The 22454-nt window shown below is 44.4% G+C and overlaps 1 protein-coding gene across 1 annotated transcript in view; it reads left to right on the top strand.

Annotated features, from left to right (window-relative positions):
- The window catches only part of LOC148538567 (uncharacterized), an 81857-nt gene extending 59739 nt beyond the window's left edge, over positions 1 to 22118 (top strand). The window contains exons 8-9 of the mRNA XM_088452584.1: positions 8082 to 8146; positions 20822 to 22118. Coding sequence (XP_088308710.1) covers positions 8082 to 8135 — 54 coding nt within the window. The 3' untranslated portion in view covers positions 8136 to 8146; positions 20822 to 22118. The remainder of the gene's footprint in view (positions 1 to 8081; positions 8147 to 20821) is intronic.
- Positions 22119 to 22454: the final 336 nt, after the last annotated feature.

Here is a 22454-nt window from a genome sequence, read left to right as displayed (position 1 = left end):
TGACGTGCACTTTGGGGGTTACAGCACCCTTTAATGGTCAAGCCAGTTGGCCCTTTATGTATGACACAGGCGCACGCTTGGCGCTACTTTGTTGATAACCGTGCGGCCACAGTGCACACAATTCACAAACACAGAAAATAATTTTTTATTTTGTTTGGAGTGCACTTTGGGGGTTACAGCACCTTTTAACGGTCAAGCCAGCCGGCCCTTTACATATGACACAGGCGCACGCTTGGCGCTACTTTGTTGATGTACGTGCGGCTACTGCGCACAGAATTCACAAAGACAGAAAAAAACAAAGAATTTTTTATTTTTTGTGGAGCGCACTTTGAGGGTTACACCACCCTTTAATAGACAGACGCACGCTTGGCGCTGCTGCTTTGAGGATGCACGTACAGTGCACACAATTCACAAACACAGAAAACATTTTTTATTTTGTTTGGAGTGCACTTTGGGGGTTACACCACCCTTTAACAGACGAGCCAGCCGGCCCTTTACTTATGACACAGGCGCACACTTGGCACTACTTTGTTGATGTACGTACGGCTACTGCGCACACAATTCACAAACACAGAAAATATTTTTTTATTTTGTTTGACGTGCACTTTGGGGGTTACAGCACCCTTTAACGGTCAAGCCAGCCGGCACTTCACTTATGACACAGGCGCACGCTTGGCGCTACTTTGTTGATGCATGTGCAGGCTACTACGCACACAATTCACAAACAAAAAATATTTTTTTATTTTGTTTGGAGTGCACTTTGGGGGTTACAGCACCCTTTAATGGACAAGCCAGCCGGCCCTTCACTTATGACACAGGCGCACACTTGGCACTACTTTGTTGATGCACGTGTGGCTACTGCGCACACAATTCACAAACACAGAAAAAAAAAATATATTTTTTTTTTGGAGTGCACTTTGGGGGTTACAGCACCCTTTAATGGTCAAGCCAGCCGGCCCTTTACTTATGGGACACAGGCGCACGCTTGGTGCTGCTCCTTTGTTGATGCACGTGCAGCCACAGTGCACACACTTCACAAACACAGAAAATATTTTTTTATTTTGTTTGGAGTGCACTTTGGGGGTTACAGCACCCTTTAACGGTCAAGCCAGCCAGCACTTTACGTATGACACAGGCGCACGCTTGGCGCTACTTTGTTGATAACCGTGCGGCCACAGTGCACACAATTCACAAACACAGAAAATTATTTTTTATTTTGTTTGGAGTGCACTTTGGGGGTTACAGCACCTTTTAACGGTCAAGCCAGCCGGCCCTTTACTTATGGGACACAGGCGCACGCTTGGTGCTGCTCCTTTGTTCATGCACGTGCAGCCACAGTGCACACACTTCACAAACACAGAAAATATTTTTTTATTTTGTTTGGAGTGCACTTTGGGGGTTACAGCACCCTTTAACGGTCAAGCCAGCCAGCACTTTACGTATGACACAGGCGCACGCTTGGCGCTACTTTGTTGATAACCGTGCGGCCACAGTGCACACAATTCACAAACACAGAAAATTATTTTTTATTTTGTTTGGAGTGCACTTTGGGGGTTACAGCACCTTTTAACGGTCAAGCCAGCCGGCCCTTTACTTATGACACAGGCGCACGCTTGGCACTACTTTGTTGATGCACGTGCGGCTACTGCGCACACAATTCACAAACACAGAAAAAAAAAAATATTATTTGGAGTGCACTTTCGGGGTTACAGCACCCTTTAACGGATGAGCCAGCCAGCCCTTTACTTATGACACAGGCGCACGCTTGGTGCTACTTTGTTCATGCACGTGTGTCTACTGCGCACACAATTCACAAATACAGAAAAAATATTTATTTTTTTTCACTTGGGAGGAGCACCCCTGATGGACAGAGCACCCCCTGGACAACACTACAGCACCCCTTTAGGACTGGGACTCTGCACAGGACTTTGGAGTGTACACAGCCCCTATGGACAACTGACTGCACAACACAGTCCAGCCAGCCCCTATGGACTTTGGAGGAGTGGATACAGCTACTATGGACAACAGCAACACAGCCAGTCCCTATGGACTTTGGAGGAGTGGACACAGCCCCTATGGACAACAGCAGCACAGCACAACACAGCCAGCCCCTATGGACTTTGGAGGAGTGGACACAGCCCCTATGGACAACAGCAGCACAGCGCAGCACAGCACAACACTACACAGCCCAGCCAGCCTTAACTCCCACCCTCCATCTTCACTGTCCACAGCCGAGTGAGAAAATGGCGGCGACGCGGGTACCTTATATAGAATCCAAAACCCACGAGACCCGGAAGGCGGAATGATGATGTTTTGCCTCGATTTCAGATCGGGGGGGCTCGGGAGGGTTCAGATTTCAGAAATCCGAACCCGCTCACCCCTAATATATATATATATATATATATATATATATATATAGAGTGAAAATATGGATGGCACTCGCACCAATGCAGTCTAAAATAAAGACAACGTTTCAGGGGAATTAGCCCTTTTATAAAGACATAACAGCATATAGAATACAAACAACAGATATATATATATATACACCTGAGTGATACACCCGACATGCACAAAATGATCCATGCAGTGCCGGCTGAGACCCGATGATGTCATTGGCGTGCGACACGCCGACGGTTTCGGGATCTCTCTGGGGGCAGCTCCTTATACATTATCTCGCTGACATTTGTTATGTTACAGGCTCACATTGTCAGACAGCGTCCTCATCACCATGGTTATGCTCATGTCACTAGACCACGCCCCCAGAGAGATCCCGACCACCGGCGCGTTGCACGCCAATGACATCATCGGGTCTCAGTCGGGACTGCGTGGATCATTTTGTGCATGTCAGGTGTATCACTCAGGTATATATATCTGTTTGTATTCAATATATTGTTATGTCTTGATAAAAGGGCTAATTCCCCTGAAACGTTGCCTTTATATTAGACTGCGTTGGTGCATTATTTCTGCTGTGGATACTCCGAGTGCCATCCATAATGTCACTGTCATATATCTATCCATGGGAAAGACACCGGAGCAGGCTGTCTATTTTTCATCTTTTGAGTGCCAGACATTTTCTGCATTTGTATATATATATATATATATATATATATATATATATATATATAACTGTGGCAGGTGGCACTCAGGACGCCTAGTAATAATGACGCAAACGCCGCAATGGCTAGAAATCGACATTTCAATGCTCACAGCATTTTATCCTGAAGAAATTACTTTGAGCATTGAAACGTCGATTTCTAGCCATTGCGGCACTTGCGTCATTATTACTAGGCGTCCTGAGTGCCGCCTGCCACAGTTATATTGATTTTATCACCCTTGCCTGGGGGGTAAATAGGAGGGCACCGGATGCAAGATTTGCAGTTCAGCAGCGGAGTGCTGTGATATATGTATTCCATATATATATATATATACACATATATATACACACACACATTATATATATATATATATATATATATACACAAAGCAATAGCGGTGGCAGCGGCACCCTCCCCAATAAAAGATACTACAATCAGGTTACAAAGAACCTTTTGACGTTTACTTTTGAAGTAAACGTAAAAGGCTCTTTGTAACCTGATTGCAGTATCTTTTATTGGGGAGGGTGCCGCTGCCACCGCTATTGCTTTGTACCTGTCATTTGCGGAGGGCAACCATCATAGCAGGAAAGTGGAAGAGTGCCAAGCCAGTGCTGCATATATATATATATATATATATATATATACATGCACACACACACATATACATGTATATATACACATACATACACATACTTAGACAAATATACACACACACATATATATACACATGTATATACACACACATACATATACTTTGACAAATATACACACACACACATATATATATATAATATATATATATACATATATATATATATATATATACATATTTTGAGGGTGGTGTTTTAAGGGAAGGACAGAGACTGGCGGATTTCCAGGTTGAAGGTAGGTGCCAGCAACACCTTCCATGGTACTAAACATACCCACAGCACAGGGCACACCCCTACATCACCATTCACACTGCTACTGCACTTGTCACACCCCCAACGGCGACACACAATAGGCCCTTCATGAATTTCAGCTCCAGGCCCATGTGGACATTAATCTGGCACTGAAGGTGGGTTGTTTAATGTGACTGTTAGAAGACATGAATAATGATTAACTAAAGTCCAGTAATAAGCAAATTGATATATGTCGTTGAAAGGAGCTGTAGTAAATTGGAGTAACGAATGTCCAGATCAGTGAAAGAGATAAACTGTGAGAGTGAAGTGGGATTCCTGGTTTGCTGAATAGTGGCTGAAGGGGATATCCAGTACTGAGGTGATGCAGGCTGAAATGGAAATCCAGAAATGCTGTGATGGGTTGACTGAGGAAACAGGTTCAGGCAGGAGTGGGTTAACTGGGGAAACAGGTTCAGGCAGGAGAGGGTCTGGTGGAAGGTGCAGGGCTGATCTCAGCAGGAAGCTAGGCAGAGTGGTGCAGACTATGCTGGGAGCCAGAGGCCGACAAGGAGCTGGAGCTAGCACTGGAACACAAGTCTAGGTCTCAGGAGCGTAGAGAAGACGCTGTGAACACGTTGCACTGACAACTACAGGGAGCGCCTAAAACACTTAAGTATTCAGTAGCAGAACGTGATAGGCCAGAAAGAACAGGTGATCTACAGACGATTAGCCTGCTATGTCACATGGCCAAAGACAACATGGTGGCGCCCAGACACCTGTGACACAGAGATGTTGCTAGACTTACCCATACTTGCCTACTTTTGAAAAGTAGTTTGAGGGAGATCATTTACGGAAGTAGCAAACGACACGCGCGGTGTTGGAGGGCATGGCCAGCACCGCCCAAAAGGCATGTCTAGATCCATCTATTGTTGTATCTATTACCACGCACCCACAGACACACACACAGTAATAGGACCCCCCCACACACACAGACACACAGTAATAGAACCCACACACACACAGTAATAGGACCCCCCCACACACACACACAGTAATAGGACCCCCACACACATACATGCACAGTAAAAGGACCCCCCCACACACACACAGTAATAGGACCCCCACACACATACACACACACACTCAGTAATAGGACCCCACACACGCACAGTAATAGGACCCCCCACACACACACACACAGTAATAGGACCCCCCCACACAGACTCACATTAATGGTCCCCCCACTGACACACACACAGTAATAGGACCCCTCCCCACACAGACTCACATTAATGGTCCCCCCACTGACACACACAGTAATAGGACCCCCCCACGCAGACTCACATTAATGGTTCCCCCACTGACACACACACACACAGTAATAGACACCCACACTCTCTCTCTCATCCCCTCACCTTTCCTCTCCTGCAGCACCACTGACATTCATGGTTCTTGCTCGAGCTACAGTGAGCTCTGATCAGTCACTCAGCTCCTCAGTCAGTTCAGCATAGGCTCCTCCCCCAGCTGTCTGTCCTCCGTTATGGCTGGGAATGCTGGGAGCATCAGTCTCCCAGCAGTCAGTGTGTGGCCCATGTGACTGTCAGCTGTGCAGGGGGCGGACCTGGGAGGCATCTCCGGGCTCCATAGCAGACAGACTCCCTGCCCCTGCGTCTTCCTGTATACAAGCCTGGGCCCCATCGTGCATGCGCAGGTAGGATTTCCAGCAGGGTAGTGGGGAAAGCGGGGGATTGCATATAGATTGCGGGGTAGCGGGAGCTCCCATCTTAATTCGGGAGGCTCCCGCAGAAATCGAGAGGGTAGGCAAGCATGGACTTACCCTTGCCAGGACCTCTGCGTACAGCCAATGCCAGTCTCCACATGCCAGCTCCCTCGACAGAAGGACCATGCCACAGCACCCTCACCGGTAAGGACCGCAAACCTCCACGCCGCGAAACCCTGTTTGTGACACTCTCCTTACTCTACTCTGCCTGCTACACACCCAGTCTTCCCACCCCTACGTGTCTATCTTCCCAGCCCCTCCTTTACCTGAAAACTGATAACCAGGGTTTCAGGAATGTAATATCTCCAACCGGCAGCATCTCTTTAACACTGAGAGGAGTGTATTTAAAAATACCATTCCCTAGAGGGTGTTACATATGTACACACAGAAACATGCCCATATCTCGTGGATATGTGCATTATTCTGTGTTTCTATGACCTGCTCAAGATAAACTCCCTATTATTTTTGCGATTTTTAAGGCAGTAATATGTGGAAGTGAAGCACTCGCACTCTAGTACATTGCCCGAGTTCTATCTTGAGAATGGGAAAACATCTGGATGCGAGATTCTTTTTGTGAGTAAAGCACGAAAAACGCACCCTATTCCATTTGCGAGTAAGTAAAAGTGGTGAACTCGCATTTTTTACAAATTCGCACTCTATTACATTTGGCCCCTGGTGTCCTTGGTTGAACTGAATTGTGACACCGACCAACTAACTTTAGAAATGTTTCCTTTACCATATTATTTATTATTCTGCTCAGTAATGTAACCGGTCTATAACTAACATTTTATTTTTAGATCAGCCTCATCGAATCAAGGGAGGAGAACTTGATGCTCAGAAGAGAGTTAGAGTATATGAACGTGAATTGTAGACTCTCTTGCATCTTGCACTGAGGCTTGTGTGAAATGACCTCCATTATTTCTGTCATGCTGTAGGGAGCAATGATCCTCATGCCTGGAACTTCCAGAAAGTGCTGATGAGTTTGTTGTTTTGTTTTTTTTTTCATCTTTATTGAAACACTATAAAAAAGGAAATACAATATCAGATTTTATATTTGGTAACAAAATAGAGCATTATCAGTAAAATACATAGAATATCACAGTATTAATATAAAGTCAAGAAAGACTTGCAGAACATCGCAATTTAAGTCATCATGCAATACATTGATGGTAACCTCAATAAGGTCCCCAGATCTTTAGGAAGGCGGGTAGGAGTCACGGAGCAGGACCGAGAACCCAGCAAAACACCAGCTAAAATAAGCAAAATAGTTGTAACGGAAACGGATTCTTCTAAGAATTCAAAATTATCGGAGGGTAATTGAACAGTAGGAGGCTATACCAATGAGTGTCTAAGTAATGCGTGGATACGCCTTTGGAAATCACAAGGCAAGGATGAGATATAGCTCTCCTAGGTTTAAAAAAACGTAGAAACATAGGTTTCCTTTTCCAACGTGTTCTCTATCCAATCCATTCTGAAACAATGTAAAAGTAGGAGGAGTAACAAGTAACACTTATCCAAGTTTGCAAGATTGCTTTACAGACCGCTGCACTGATTATCAATACAGGGGTGCTGAGAGGAGGGGAGACTGGGTACTAATTACCTGGACCCGCCTCCCCCCCCCCCCTGGAGGTCTGCCCTGCCACATGGGTAAGATGGCCGCAGAGGTCCTTCGGTGTTACCAATATTTAGGTGTGTATGCAATCATGCACGCAGGTAAAAAGGCAGCAGGGGGCGTCTTTATGCTCGGGTGATCTTTGCTGACATTAGCATATTTTCGCAGCTGCGAGCTTGGGAAGCCGCAGTTGCCTTCATATTAGCGTCCACCTCTGAATCAGACCCATTGTTATAGTCAAGCAGAAAGGGGAAGTCTGTTACTAGGACAATGTAATCATCCAACTGTGACTTGGGAATCAGGGTGACATGTATTCTTACAGAAATATGGCAGCATGTAGGAAAGGTGACCCTGTGGTTTTTCTTTAAGTGTTTGCAGACACAGAAGCCGGGGAGGGGAGGGGTTGGTTGTAGTTTGAGGGTAGGAAGCTGCATTGCAATAGTAACTAGTAGTAACCATGTAGCACTATATGTATGTTCTGTATGGGGGTAATAACATTACTCTGCTCAGGGCCTCAGTAAGTGATGGGACAACGCTCTGCATTCCCTGAGCAACTATCCCATTGCTATATTGCTCAATGACTCCATGTTACATAGAGAGCAACATCGTTCATGCTAGCAAATATATATAGTTATATTAAATCACACTTTTTTTGCACATTCTTTTAACATTTCTGTGAATTTCATAATTTTATTCTTCATCTTTACTTCCAGAACATCGCTGAGAGAGGAGAGAAATGTGGAGCTTTAAAGAATTTCTTTTTATGACATTGTACAGCGTACGTTCTTTTTTTTATTTGTAAATATTGTACAGCATACATTCATTTTTTATTTGTAAATATTGTATAGCGAACATTCTTTTTTTTATTTGTAAATATTGTACAGCGTACATTTTTTTAATCTTATATGTAAAATTCATTAGTCTGTTTGTTTTGTCTGTTATGTTTATGTCTGGTTATGCATTCGGACACACCTGCACCGATTAGGATGACTAACGTGAGATGGTCCAGTTAGAGCCTAGCCAGGTGTTAGGGAGGGTTGAGGTCCCAGTTGAACCTCCCCTTGGTGTACAGTGGGCAGAACTTTGACCTGAGGAGCCTGTTCTGGGTCTTCCACTGGATAGATTTGGATAAAAACTTCACAGAGGGGTGGCAATTGGTCAGGGATGCCTAATGGAGTGGTTAGGGTCCCAGTCAGACCTCATGGCAGAATGCCAGCCTATTTCATGCCGAAAACCTTGTTGGGCCAGGCAACATACAAGTAGGTCATATGTAGGTGACCCCCCCTCTGTTGTTTACAAGTGTCAAATTTGTGGCCTAAGGCTATTTAATCCTTGCAACACTATAGAAACTTATTCAAATCAATACTTTGAACCAGTGCCCACTTTGCCAGCCTATTTCATGCCCAAAGCTGTCGGGCCAATCAAAATACAATTGAAATTTGTGTAAGGGATACGCTCTCTTGTTTATATAATGTTAAAATTCTGATCCTATTTGATTAAATTATTTGTAATACAGTATAACACGTTCTGAATAAGAAGCTGGAGCACGAATAAGAAGTGAATAAGAAGCTGGAGCACGAATAAGAAGTGAATAAGTAGCTGAAGCACGAATAAGAAGTGAATAAGAAGCTGCAGCATGAATAAGAAGTGAATAAGAAGCTGGAGCACGAATAAGAAGTGAATAAGAAGCTGGAGCACGAATAAGAAGTGAATAAGAAGCTGCAGCACGAATAAGAAGTGAATAAGAAGCTGCAGCATGAATAAGAAGTGAATAAAAAGAAGTGAATAAGAAGCTGGAGCACAAATAAGAAGTGAATAAGAAGCTGCAGCACGAATAAGAAGTGACTAAGAGGCTGCAGCACGAATAAGAAGTGAATAAGAAGCTGGAGCACGAATAAGAAGTGAATAAGAAGCTGGAGCACAAATAAGAAGTGAATAAGAAGCTGCAGCACGAATAAGAAGTGAATAAGAAGCTGGAGCACGAATAAGAAGTGACTAAGAAGCTGGAGCACGAATAAGAAGTGACTAAGAAGCTGGAGCACGAATAAGAAGTGAATAAGAAGCTGGAGCACGAATAAGAAGTGAATAAGAAGCTGGAGCACGAATAAGAAGTGAATAAGAAGCTGGAGCACGAATAAGAAGTGAATAAGAAGCTGGAGCACGAATAAGAAGCTGGAGCACGAATAAGAAGTGAATAAGAAGCTGTAGCACGAATAAGAAGTGAATAAGAAGCTGGAGCACGAATAAGCAGTAAATAAGAAGCTGGAGCATGAATAAGAAGTGAATAAGAAGCTGAAGCACAAATAAGCAGTGAATAAGAAGCTGGAGCATGAATAAGAAGTGAATAAGAAGCTGAAGCACAAATAAGCAGTGAATAAGAAGCTGGAGCACGAATAAGAAGTGAATAAGAAGCTGGAGCACGAATAAGAAGTGAATAAGAAGCTGGAGCACGAATAAGCAGTAAATAAGAAGCTGGAGCATGAATAAGAAGTGAATAAGAAGCTGAAGCACAAATAATCAGTGAATAAGAAGCTGGAGCATGAATAAGAAGTGAATAAGATGCTGGAGCACGAATAAGAAGTGAATAAGTAGTTGGAGCACGAATAAGAAGTGAGTAAGTAGCTGGAGCACTAATAAGAAGTGAATAAGTAGCTGGAGCACGAATAAGAAGGTGGAGCACGAATAAGAAGTGAATAAGCAGCTGGAGCACGAATAAGCAGTAAATAAGAAGCTGGAGCATGAATAAGAAGTGAATAAGAAGCTGGAGCACGAATAAGCAGTGAATAAGTAGTTGGAGCACGAATAAGAAGTGAATAAGTAGCTGGAGCATGAATAAGAAGTGAATAAGTAGTTGGAGCACGAATAAGAAGTGAATAAGTAGCTGGAGCACGAATAAGAAGCTGGAGCTCGAATAAGAAGTGAATAAGAAGCTGGAGCACGAATAAGCAGTAAATAAGAAGCTGGAGCATGAATAAGAAGTGAATAAGAAGCTGGAGCACGAATAAGAAGTGACTAAGAAGCTGGAGCACAAATAAGAAGTGAATAAGAAGCTGGAGCACGAATAAGAAGTGAATAAGTAGCTGAAGCACGAATAAGAAGTAAATAAGAAGCTGGAGCACTAATAAGAAGTGAATAAGAAGCTGCAGCACGAATAAGAAGTGAATAAGAAGCTGGAGCACGAATAAGAAGCGAATAAGAAGCTGGAGCACGAATAAGAAGTGAATAAGAAGCTGGAGCACAAATAAGAAGTGACTAAGAAGCTGGAGCACGAATAAGAAGTGAATAAGAAGCTGGAGCACGAATAAGAAGTGACTAAGAAGCTGGAGCACGAATAAGAAGTGAATAAGAAGTTGGAGCACGAATAAGAAGTGAATGAGAGGCTGGAGCACGAATAAGAAGTGAATGAGAAACTGGAGCACGAATAAAAAGTGAATAAGGAGCTGGAGCACGAATAAGAAGTGAATAGGAAGCTGGAGCACGAATAAGAAGTGAATGAGAGGCTGGAGCACGAATAAGAAGTGAATAAGAAGCTGGAGCACGAATAAGAAGTGAATAAGAAGCTGGAGCACTAATAAGAAGCTGGAGCACGAATAAGCAGTGAATAAGTAGTTGGAGCACGAATAAGAAGTGAATAAGAAGCTGGAGCACGAATAAGCAGTGAATAAGAAGCTGGAGCACGAATAAGAAGTGAATAAGAAGCTGGAGCACGAATAAGCAGTGAATAAGTAGTTGGAGCACGAATAAGAAGTGAATAAGTAGCTGGAGCACGAATAAGAAGTGAATAAGTAGTTGGAGCACGAATAAGAAGTGAATAAGTAGCTGGAGCACGAATAAGAAGTGAATAAGAAGCTGGAGCACGAATAAGCAGTAAATAAGAAGCTGGAGCATGAATAAGAAGTGAATAAGAAGCTGAAGCACAAATAAGCAGTGAATAAGAAGCTGGAGCATGAATAAGAAGTGAATAAGATGCTGGAGCACGAATAAGAAGTGAATAAGTAGTTGGAGCACGAATAAGAAGTGAATAAGTAGCTGGAGCACTAATAAGAAGTGAATAAGTAGCTGGAGCACGAATAAGAAGCTGGAGCACGAATAAGAAGTGAATAAGAAGCTGGAGCACGAATAAGCAGTAAATAAGAAGCTGGAGCATGAATAAGAAGTGAATACGAAGCTGAAGCACAAATAAGCAGTGAATAAGAAGCTGGAGCATGAAGAAGAAGTAAATAAAATGCTGGATTACAAATAAGAAGTGAATAAGAAGCTGTATTACTGTTATTATGTAACACTACAGTGACATCCAGCGTCGGCTGGCCTCAGCCCCCAGTGATATACAGAGATGAACTTTAAAGTGCACACTACCAGTACAACAGTAACCAGAATAGGATTGTATTGCCGCCGATTCAAATCCCGACAGAAGCAGGAATCATAACCCTCCCCTCTCCCCCCCTAACCCTAACCTCCCTTCGTTAGTGACTAAACCTAACCCCCCTCCCCGCACTCTAAACCTAACTCTCCCGGGGGGTGCCTAACCCTAACCCCCCTAATGGTGCCTAACCCCCTAGCCTAACCCTAACCTTCGCTGGGGGGTGCTATAAACAACCCTTTCCCCCGCGGCTAAAAGGACAGGTGGGCCGGACTTACCTCGTTCGGTCCTGTGTCATCCTTGATTCTGACGTGGGGATTATGATAGGCATCGTTATCTTGACGCCTATCATACATCCCCTACCAGCATTCTGCTGTCGGGATTGTGACTGGCGCCACCGGCCTTGCCGTAGAACTGGGGCTCTCTTTCTACTAATTAAGCAAGGTCTGGGGCTTTTTTCTACTAATTAAGCAAGGTCTGAGGCTTTTTTCTACTAATTAAGAAAGGTCTGGGGAAATTTTCTACTTATTAAGCAAGGCCTGGGGCTCTTTTTCTACTAATTAAGCAAGGCCTAAAGCTGGCCACACATCTCAAGATTATCTGTTCAACCAGCCAACTAGTTGATTGGTTGGAATGAAAATCTGGTAACGTATGGGAGTAAATGATGATCAACAATTTGCTCCTAAATGCCAGAAAACAGATGAAAATGGTCGTTCAGACAAGTTTGTTAAATGTTTGATCTAAACAATTTGTTCAAACAACAGTTTTTCTCAATTTTCCAGCGTTTGGGAGCAAATTTCTGATTGTCATTTGCTTTCATACCTTACCAGATTTTCATTCTATCCAATCAACTAGTTGACTGGTTGGACAGATAATCTTTAGATGTGTGGCCAGCTTAAGGCTCTTTTTCTCCTAATTAAGCAGGGTCTTGGGGCTCTTTTGCTGCTAATTAAGCAAGGCCTGGTGCTCTTTTTCTACTAATTAAGCAAGGCCTGGTGCTCTTTTTCTACTAATTAAGCAAGGCCTGGCGCTCTTTTTCTACTAATTAAGCAAGGCCTGGTGCTCTTTTTCTACTAATTAAGCAAGGCCTGGTGCTCTTTTTCTACTAATTAAGCAAGGCCTGGCGCTCTTTTTCTGCTAATTAAGCAAGGCTTGGTGCTCTTTTTCTACTAATTAAGCAAGACCTGTGGCTCTTTTTCTGCTAATTAAGCAAGGGTCTGAGGTTTTTTTCTACTAATTAAGAAAGGTCTGGGGGAATTTTCTACTTATTAAGCAAGGCCTGGGGCTCTTTTTCTACTAATTAAGCAAGGCCTAAAGCTGGCCACACATCTCAAGATTATCTGTCCAACCAGCCAACTAGTTGATTGGTTGGAATGAAAATCTGGTAGCGTATGGGAGTAAATGATTATCAACAATGTGCTCCTAAATGCCAGAAAACAGATGAAAATGGTCGTTCAGACAAGTTTGTTAAATGTTTAATCTAAACAATTTGTTCAAACAACAGTTTTTCTCCATTTTCCAGCGTTTGGGAGCAAATTTCTGATTGTCATTTGCTTTCATACCTTACCAGATTTTCATTCTAACCAATCAACTAGTTGGCTGGTTGGACAGATAATCTTTAGATGTGTGGCCACCTTAAGGCTCTTTTTCTCCTAATTAAGCAGGGTTTTGGGGCTCTTTTGCTGCTAATTAAGCAAGGTCTGGGGCTCTTTTTCTACTAATTAAGCAAGGCCTGGTGCTCTTTTTCTACTAATTAAGCAAGGCCTGGGGCTCTTTTTCTACTAATTAAGCAAGGCCTGTAGCTCTTTTTCTGCTGATTAAGCAAGGTCTGGGGCTCCTTTTCTGCTAATTAAGCAAGGTCTGGTGCTCTTTTTCTACTACTTAAGCAAGGTCTGGGGCTCTTTTTCCACTAATTAAGCAAGGTCTGGGGCTTTTTTTTACCAATTAAGCAGGGTCTTGGGGCTCTTTTGCTGCTAATTAAGCAAGGTCTGGGGCTCTTTTTCTACTAATTAAGCAAGGCCTTGGCGCTCTTTTTCTAATAATTAAGCAAGGGCTCTTTTTCTAATAATTAAGCAAGACCTGTGGCTCTTTTTCTGCTAATTAAGCAAGGTCTGGAGGTTCTTTTTCTGCTAATTAAGCAAGGTCTGGGGTCTTTTTCTACTAATTAAGCAAAACCTGGGGCTCTTTTTCCACTAATTAAGCAAGGCCTAAGGCTCTTTTTCTACTAATTAAGCAAGACCTGTGGCTCTTTTTCTACTAATTAAGCAAGGTCTGGGGCTTTTTTCTACTAATTAAGCAAGGCCTCGGGTTTTTTTTTCTAATAATTAAGCAAAGCCTGGGGCTCTTTTTCTACTAATTAAGCAAGAACTGGGGCTCTTTTTCTACTAATTAAGCAAGGCCTGGGGCTCTTCTACTAATTAAGCAGGGTCTTGGGGTTCTTTTGCTGCTATTTAAGCAAGGCCTGGCGCTCTTTTTCTACTAATTAACCAAGGTCTGTGGCTCTTTTCTACTAATTAATCAAGATCTAGGACTCTTTTTCTACTAATTAAGCAAGACCTGTGGCTCTTTTTCTGCTAATTAAGCAAGGGTCTGAGGTTTTTTTCTACTAATTAAGAAAGGTCTGGGGGAATTTTCTACTTATTAAGCAAGGCCTGGGGCTCTTTTTCTACTAATTAAGCAAGGCCTAAAGCTGGCCACACATCTCAAGATTATCTGTCCAACCAGCCAACTAGTTGATTGGTTGGAATGAAAATCTGGTAGCGTATGGGAGTAAATGATTATCAACAATGTGCTCCTAAATGCCAGAAAACAGATGAAAATGGTCGTTCAGACAAGTTTGTTAAATGTTTAATCTAAACAATTTGTTCAAACAACAGTTTTTCTCAATTTTCCAGCGTTTGGGAGCAAATTTCTGATTGTCATTTGCTTTCATACCTTACCAGATTTTCATTCTAACCAATCAACTAGTTGGCTGGTTGGACAGATAATCTTTAGATGTGTGGCCATCTTAAGGCTCTTTTTCTCCTAATTAAGCAGGGTTTTGGGGCTCTTTTGCTGCTAATTAAGCAAGGTCTGGGGCTCTTTTTCTACTAATTAAGCAAGGCCTGGTGCTCTTTTTCTACTAATTAAGCAAGGCCTGGGGCTCTTTTTCTACTAATTAAGCAAGGCCTGTAGCTCTTTTTCTGCTGATTAAGCAAGGTCTGGGGCTCCTTTTCTGCTAATTAAGCAAGGTCTAGTGCTCTTTTTCTACTACTTAAGCAAGGTCTGGGGCTCTTTTTCCACTAATTAAGCAAGGTCTGGGGCTTTTTTTTACCAATTAAGCAGGGTCTTGGGGCTCTTTTGCTGCTAATTAAGCAAGGTCTGGGGCTCTTTTTCTACTAATTAAGCAAGGTCTGTGGCTCTTTTCTACTAATTAATCAAGATCTAGGACTCTTTTTCTACTAATTAAGCAAGGCCTGTGGCTCTTTCCTACTTATACCCCTTTTCCACCTAAATTCCGGGTCTGACCCGGAGTTGGAACAAAGTTCCTATCCGGATCAGACCCGGAATTTTGCCGGCGCCGACTCGGGATATTCCCGAGTCAGCGCCGCTCACACCGCAGTCGGGTCTGCATAGACCCGGCTTTTGCGGAGTGAAAGTGGTCGCTTGGAGATGACGTCACCTCCAAGCGCCACTGAAGCCGGACCAATCGGCCGGCTAGCAGCGCACTCCAGGTCATTGTGACCCGGAGTGCGCTGTTCTCACAGCAGGGTTTCACGCCCGTGTTAAACCCTGCTAGTTACCTGGGTTGGATTGCCGGGTCACTCGACCTGGCGATCCAACTCTCTCCCCTTTTACACCAGGGAGCTGCCCGGATTAACCCTTCAAAAACCCGGGTTTTAGCTCCGATGTAAAAGGGGTATAATTAATCAAGATCTAGGTTGGTTGGACAGATAATCTTTAGATGTGTGGCCAGCTTAAGGCTCTTTTTCTCCTAATTAAGCAGGGTCTTGGGCTCTTTTTCCACTAATTAAGCAAGACCTAAGGCTTTTTTTCTACTAATTAAGCCAGGTCTGGGGCTTTTTTTCTACTAATTAATCAAGATCTAGGACTCTTTTTCTACTAATTAAGGAAGGCATGGGGCTATTTTTCTGCTAATTAAGCAACGTCTGGGGCTTTTTTTTCAGTAATTAAGCAAGGCATGGGGCTCTTTTCTACTATTTAAGCAAGGCCTGTGGCTTTTTTCTACTAATTAAGCAATAACTGGGACTCTTTTTCTACTAATCAAGCAATTTCTGGGGCTTTTTTTCTGTTAATTAAGCAAGGTCTGGGGCTTTTTTTTCCCACTAATTAAGCAAGGCATGGGGCTCTTTTCTACTAATTAAGCAAGGCCTGGGGTTCTGTTAAGTAAGCAAGGCATGTGGTTCTTCTAGGAAGGCTTTGTTCCCTAACAAGACGGCCGCCATCTGTAGTTCTGTGGATCCGCAGAGCCATCTTGTCACTGTATCTTCCATTTAGCTCTGTGAGACCCTACATTATATGGGGATGTAGTTATGTAGTCACAACCCAGACAGGGACTCAAGATAGGCGTCAAAATACTGACGCCTGTTCTAATCCCGACGCCGGAATCCAGGATGACGTTGGCCCGAACAAGGTAAATCCGCTGCATCCATCCTCTTAGCCGTGGAGGGAGGTGGGGGTTAGGTATAGGGCAGTTAGCAGGGTCAGCATTAGAGATGTGCACCGTGTTTTGGTTTTGGATCTGTATCTTTTTTTTTTAATGTATAAAATCTGCTAAAATCACATAATTTGGGGGGGTTGCTTCTACAGTATTATTAACTTAAATAAAATTAATTTCAACTTGTTTCCAGCTACCTCACAGCTCACAATATTGTTTTCATCCAGTTTAGGCCCAAAATTTGCATCATGCTAGCTGGCTGACTAAACTCAGCGGCAGCAGTGAGCGGCACAAACAAATGGCAGTTCAACTTCCAACATGGCACATCAGTAAAAACAATTGTTTTTATTATTCAAGAGGCCTGAGGGAGTTGGAGTATGTATGTAGTTGAAGGCAGGGACATGAAGGGTTGATTGGTAGTAAATTTCATTTCATTTTCTGATTCTGAAGTAAATTTATGAGGGAGAAGGGGAGGGGAGGCATTTACAAAAAATATTTTACTCATTCACCTCAGTCCTTGCCCCAGAAGAATCCTTGAGTGACATGCCTGCTGCTGCTGGGAGTGCATTTTCATCCCAGAAGGAGACCAGGAAGACTTCTAGTAGTGCTTTCCAAAACAACTGACTGTTAAATAATCCTTTGCAAAGATTTCACTTGAAAAGCATTTCCCAACCTGTACAGGGACATTAAAAAAAACATAATTAGTGGCCTCCAAACTGCCGTTGTACCCACTGTCCACTTAACCACAGATATGTGGACAAGCCGAAACAAGCAAATGCAAGGTTTAAGGTTTAAATCTTACGTTGTGTCTTTCTTGAGAATCCTTTAGCGCCATGCCTGCTGCTGCTGCCTGGAGTGGATTTTCATCCCAGAAGGGATGAAAAAAACGTTGTCTTTTTTCCCAACGGACACAGGGCCTGATTCAGAGCCGGACGCAATTAGCGCTCGCTCGTCCTGAAAATAGGGGTGGCTATTCAAATGAACCGTTTGCTGTTTGCGGTCTGTTGACGCCTCTAGGTCTGAACGAGCGAACAAAACTTGCAGTCGTTTTTGGGAAACTACGCCCCCTGGCCGCTCGCATCCTACGTCATGTCCGCTATTTATTAGATTAATCGAGTACATCGAACAGGGTATGAGCTGCTCGCTATTCTTGTGGTTGGTTTTTGCTACCACAATTTTGCGAGCAGTTCTGGCTTAAAAAAAACCCAGTGACGTGGTCAATGACGCTGCTGTTTTAAATATGCACACCCATAAAACGCCCGTTTTGACCTTTAAGCACGCCTGCGATCGGATCTCCACTCCCCGTTTTCAAGCACCTTCCCCTGTTACCACCCACATACGCCTCATTCTGTCACTCAAATTAGCAGGCATTCGCTATTTTGCGAGCACATGAATTTCGGCCGCACTGACTGGTTCGCGTATGCGTATAACGATCCGTACGCATGCACAGTTGGGCAAACATCGCTCGGAGCGAACGAGCTGCCGCTTACGAGTGGCTCTGAATCAGGCCCACAGATCTGAAGAGATTTAAAGAGCTGTTGAAACTCGGTAAGCAAATTGTCAGCTCAAGTGGCACGTGATGCAGCGATGGCTTCTCCTTCAGTTTCTCCAGCAAGTGCATCTGCCAAGAAAAAACAAAACTTCCAAAACAACCACTGGTGATGCCGATGAGACAACACAATCAAGTTTTAACTTTTGATATCTGGTTAGATCAGAATTGCCTACAATTCATGACACCTCTACCGCGACTCCATCTGATATGGTCACCATTCAAAGAACGGTTGAGGACTATTTAAAGTAAATGTAATGATAGAATCCAAATAGACAGGTCAGACAGTTCATTTGACTACTGGCAGGAAAAAATATAATTTGGAGGCCCTTGCACAAATTGGCTTTGCTTTACTTGAGCTGCCTACCCTCCAGTGTGTACTCAGAAAGAGTTTTCAGCACAGCTGGGAACCTTGTCAGTGATCGGCCTATGAGGCTAATTCCCCAAAATGTGGAAAAGATGATGTCCATCAAAATGAACTACAAATTCTACGAGAATGACCTTTACCATCAATTACGTGCAAAAATTACAGAAGCACCTGTAATCTTGAATTCCAGCGGGGACAAATAATATTGTGTGAAGATGATGTATACACTGATGAGGGTGAGGAATCGGATGTAGATGGTGACAACATCTTGCCTCTGTAAAGCCAGTGTGTGCACATAGAGGCCCTGATTCAGAGGCGCTCGCAAAAAGCGAGCGCTCGCTCTGAATCAGGGCAGGCTCTTGTCTTTTTAGTTGCGGCCTCCTGGCCGCTCGCATAGCTGTGGGTTACCCCCCACAGCTTATGCGAGCGGCCAGGTGATGGTCGCGATGGTCAAGACCATTGCGACCATCGGGCTTGCGATGAGACCCTTGCGGTAGGGTCTCGTTGCAGCAAGCCCCAGTGGACTTCCTGCTCTAATGGAGCAGGAAGTCCACTTACTGACATCACGAGTGATGTCAGTAGGGCAGCCCACAAACGGCAGGCGTTCCTGCAGGAACACCTCTGTTTGCCCAGCCACCCCCCCGCCCCACCTTCCAAACGGGACGAGAAGTCAATCAACATCGACAGCCGCCCCTTTTGGATGCGAACTCCGGAGCGAGTGCATTTTGCGCTCGCTCCAGGGCTCGTGCACGCTGCGGGTGCGCACTGCCTAATAATCGACCCGCTCGCAAGCGATCTGAATCAGGCCCGGAGATCATTGCCAGCCATGTCAGCTGCCCATTGGTAGCTTGTTTTGTGGGGGCCCAAACAAACCAATTGCTTCATGATTGAGGATACTGTTGATAAAGGTGTTGGTGGGAAAGATGGTAGGTGCTTGGATCTAGCAGAGAGAAGGGAGCTGACGCTAGACTGCTTGTTGTTACTTTTTTAGCCAAAGATTCTGAATTTTGTAAAAACGTTTTTTATGTATGCGCTGCAGATGACGTAACAGGGTGGAGGTTCCTAGATGGTTATGGTCCCTATGGCCCTCATTCAGAGCCGTACGCTCTGAGCAGAGCGCACGCTCTGAATGAGGGCCGGCCTCCATGAAAATGGAGCGTCCTCCTGGACGCTCGTATAGCTGTTGGTCACCACCCACAGGCTATACGAGCGTGCATTTTGATGGCCGCGATGGTCGTGACCATCGAAACTGCGAGCCGGAACCTGCGGTTGAGGTTTTCAACCGCAAGCTCCGGAGTGATTTTGGCTCTATCAGAGCCAAAATCACTCCCACTGACATCACGATGTCAGTGGGCCGGCTTCTGACGGGAGGCGTTCCCGTGGGAACGCCCCCGTCAGGGAGGCACGCCCCCGGCACGCCTACCAAAGGGGGCGTGCTGTCAATCAACATCGACAGCACGCCCCCTTTGATCAGACACAACGAGCGAAGGACTTTCCTTCGCTCGTCGCGTCTGGCGCATGCGCACGACGGAGCTCCCTCCGTCATGCGCATGCTCAGTCCAGAACATCGACCCACTTGCGAGCGGACAGCCGCTCGAGAGTGGGTCTGAATCAGGCCCTATGTCTTCTAATTTTGGCTTTACAAATGGTACAGATGCCTTCACAACTGTTGTCACCCAAGATGTGGCTTTTCTGGTCTTATGCCCAGGCATCAACCCAGCCTATAACCCCAGTTTATATCGTTATCCCAGCCTATAACAGCACCCAAGCCTATATCATCATCCCATTCTGTGTTGTGTATAAATTACAGATGCGTGCCCTATTAGATTGGGTATTCAATGTCCCCTTTAGTGGATGTGAGCTCCATTTAGTCCATATCATCACACCCCTACACATATTCTGACCTGGGCTACAGGAAGAGCAGCTGCACTCAGGAATACGGTTTCATGGAGTTGCCCCTCTGACTCGCTGAAATTCAGGTAGAGGGGCCATGGGTAGGGAGTACGGACACTATATCAGAGAAAGCAGTTTTAGCTGCTTTATTCAATTTCAAAAACCATATCCTCTAATTTCACCTTTTGAAAATATGTTTATTTATGTGAATCTCAGCTGAGGCATATGTAATGTCATTATGTTTAATATATAATGCACGTTATTTAGCACTTTGTTGTGGTCTTGTAGTCGGCATGTAGACTAATTATTTTTTCATGATTGAGGAAAGAAGTGAAAAAGTTAAATTTTTTGTTGCTAACTTTGTGTTATTAAGTTGTAAAATTGTGAAGTTTCCACTTACAGTGTCACAAGATTTTTTATGAATAAGATAAGAATAACACACTGCGCTACCACTTGCAGTATCAAAAACAATACGTGTATAAATATTACACTGCGGTCTAACAGGCAGCGTCACAGTAAAAAATAATAATAATATACTGTAGTACACTGGGGTACAGCACAAAAAAATATATATTATTTTTTTATTAATTATATTATTATTATTAACTTTTATATTTTTATACACAGAGCACCCCTGGTTGGACACAGCAGCCCCAGCCCCTGGATTGACACAGAAACCCCTGCCCTAGATGTACACAACAACCCCTGGATGGACACAGCAACCCCTGAATGGACACAGCAGCTACTGCCCCTGGATGGACACAGCAACCCGGTGGCTCAGTACACTAATGTTTTCTTAGGCATCCCCCATGCCCGCTAGGTACAAGCCAATCAGCTTAAGACCTTTCTTACCTGGGCAGATGGTAACTTGAGTCAGTATTCAATATCCATGTAGGCGATCACATCAGACACCTGTTTGCATAGGAATATAACCAATGTTATCATTTAACAAATATAATGTTTTTATAGAGCTAGTGTCTTAATGAAGATTATTGTGCCCCTCCCAGCCTTTTTCTGCTAATCTTAAAAGTTGAAAATCTCCAGCCATTTCCCCCATGTCTCTCCAGCAGTCTCATCTCACTTTGTCTCTCCAGCAGCCTCAACTCCCCCCTGTGTCTCTTCATGGCCTCAGATCTTCCCCGTGTCTCTCAATGACCTCGGCTCCCCCTCACCTGTGCCTATTCATTGCCTCAGCCAGCCATACTCTATGGCTCCCATGTCTATCCTTGGCCTCAGTCATCCATACTCCCTCATCTCTCCCCTCCTGTGTTTATCCATTGCCTCAATCAGTGCCCCCTCAGCTCCCCCTCCACTGTGCCTATCCATTACCTCAATCAGCACCCCTATCAGCTCCTCATTCCCTGTGTCTAACCATTGCTTCAGTCAGCCACCCTCCTTCAGCTCTCCCATGTCAATCCATTGCCTCAATCAGCTCCCCCTCCCCAGTGCCTATTCATTGCCTCAATCAGCTCCCTTCTCAGCTCTCCCTCCTGTGTCTATCCAATGTCTCAATCAGCAACCCCACCCCTTAGCTTCCCCTCTGTGTCTACCCGTTGCCCCAGTCAGCACCCCAATCCCTTAGCTACACCTCTCTGTGTCTATCCATTGCCCCAGTTATCACCCTCTCTCAGCTCCCCCTCCTGTGTCTAAAACTTTATTGCACTGAGTGGCCGAGGGTGACTTCCTCTCACTCTGATTCAGGAGCTACACTGCTGGTTGGCGGCACCCCCACCTGCCAGGCCTTCCACAGCACACAGGGCATGTGCCCCACTCGGCCCACCCTGGTTACTCTTCTGGTGACAGTATGTATATATGTCTAGAAGTGTGTGACTATGTATAATGTAACACGGGATAGAAACGAGGACTCCAGGCAGGAACTCTGTAAAGCAGTGTCTTTTAATGGCAGCAGACACTGCACCTTACCATACATGGGCATAGGTCTGGATACACACAGGCACATAACAGAAAATAAGCAAATAAATATAAAAGTAAAATGTCCCAGCAGTCTGTGATGTCCTGATTTTGTTGTGGGCCCGGGGTGGTGATAGGAGCAGACGCAGAAGCAGATTTAAAAGAAAACATGGAACTTTTAATAAGTGGTTTGGCAGACATGAACAATGGGAGAAAATAAGTCCAGGGCTGGCACTAAAGTGCAAATGGGAACTGAGGTGAGTAAAAGTCCAGGTAGTGGCAGATAGGAGCAGTCCAGTATCCGGGTCTTATGAGGGTGGTGAAAAAAATACTTGTCCAGCAGTGTGAG

This window comes from Taudactylus pleione, unplaced genomic scaffold (assembly GCF_031769625.1).
Source record: "Taudactylus pleione unplaced genomic scaffold, aTauple2 ptg000039l, whole genome shotgun sequence".
NCBI classification, from domain to species: domain Eukaryota; kingdom Metazoa; phylum Chordata; class Amphibia; order Anura; family Myobatrachidae; genus Taudactylus; species Taudactylus pleione.
Note: the sequence above shows the minus strand (reverse complement) of the source record. Positions and strands in the feature narration are given on the sequence as shown.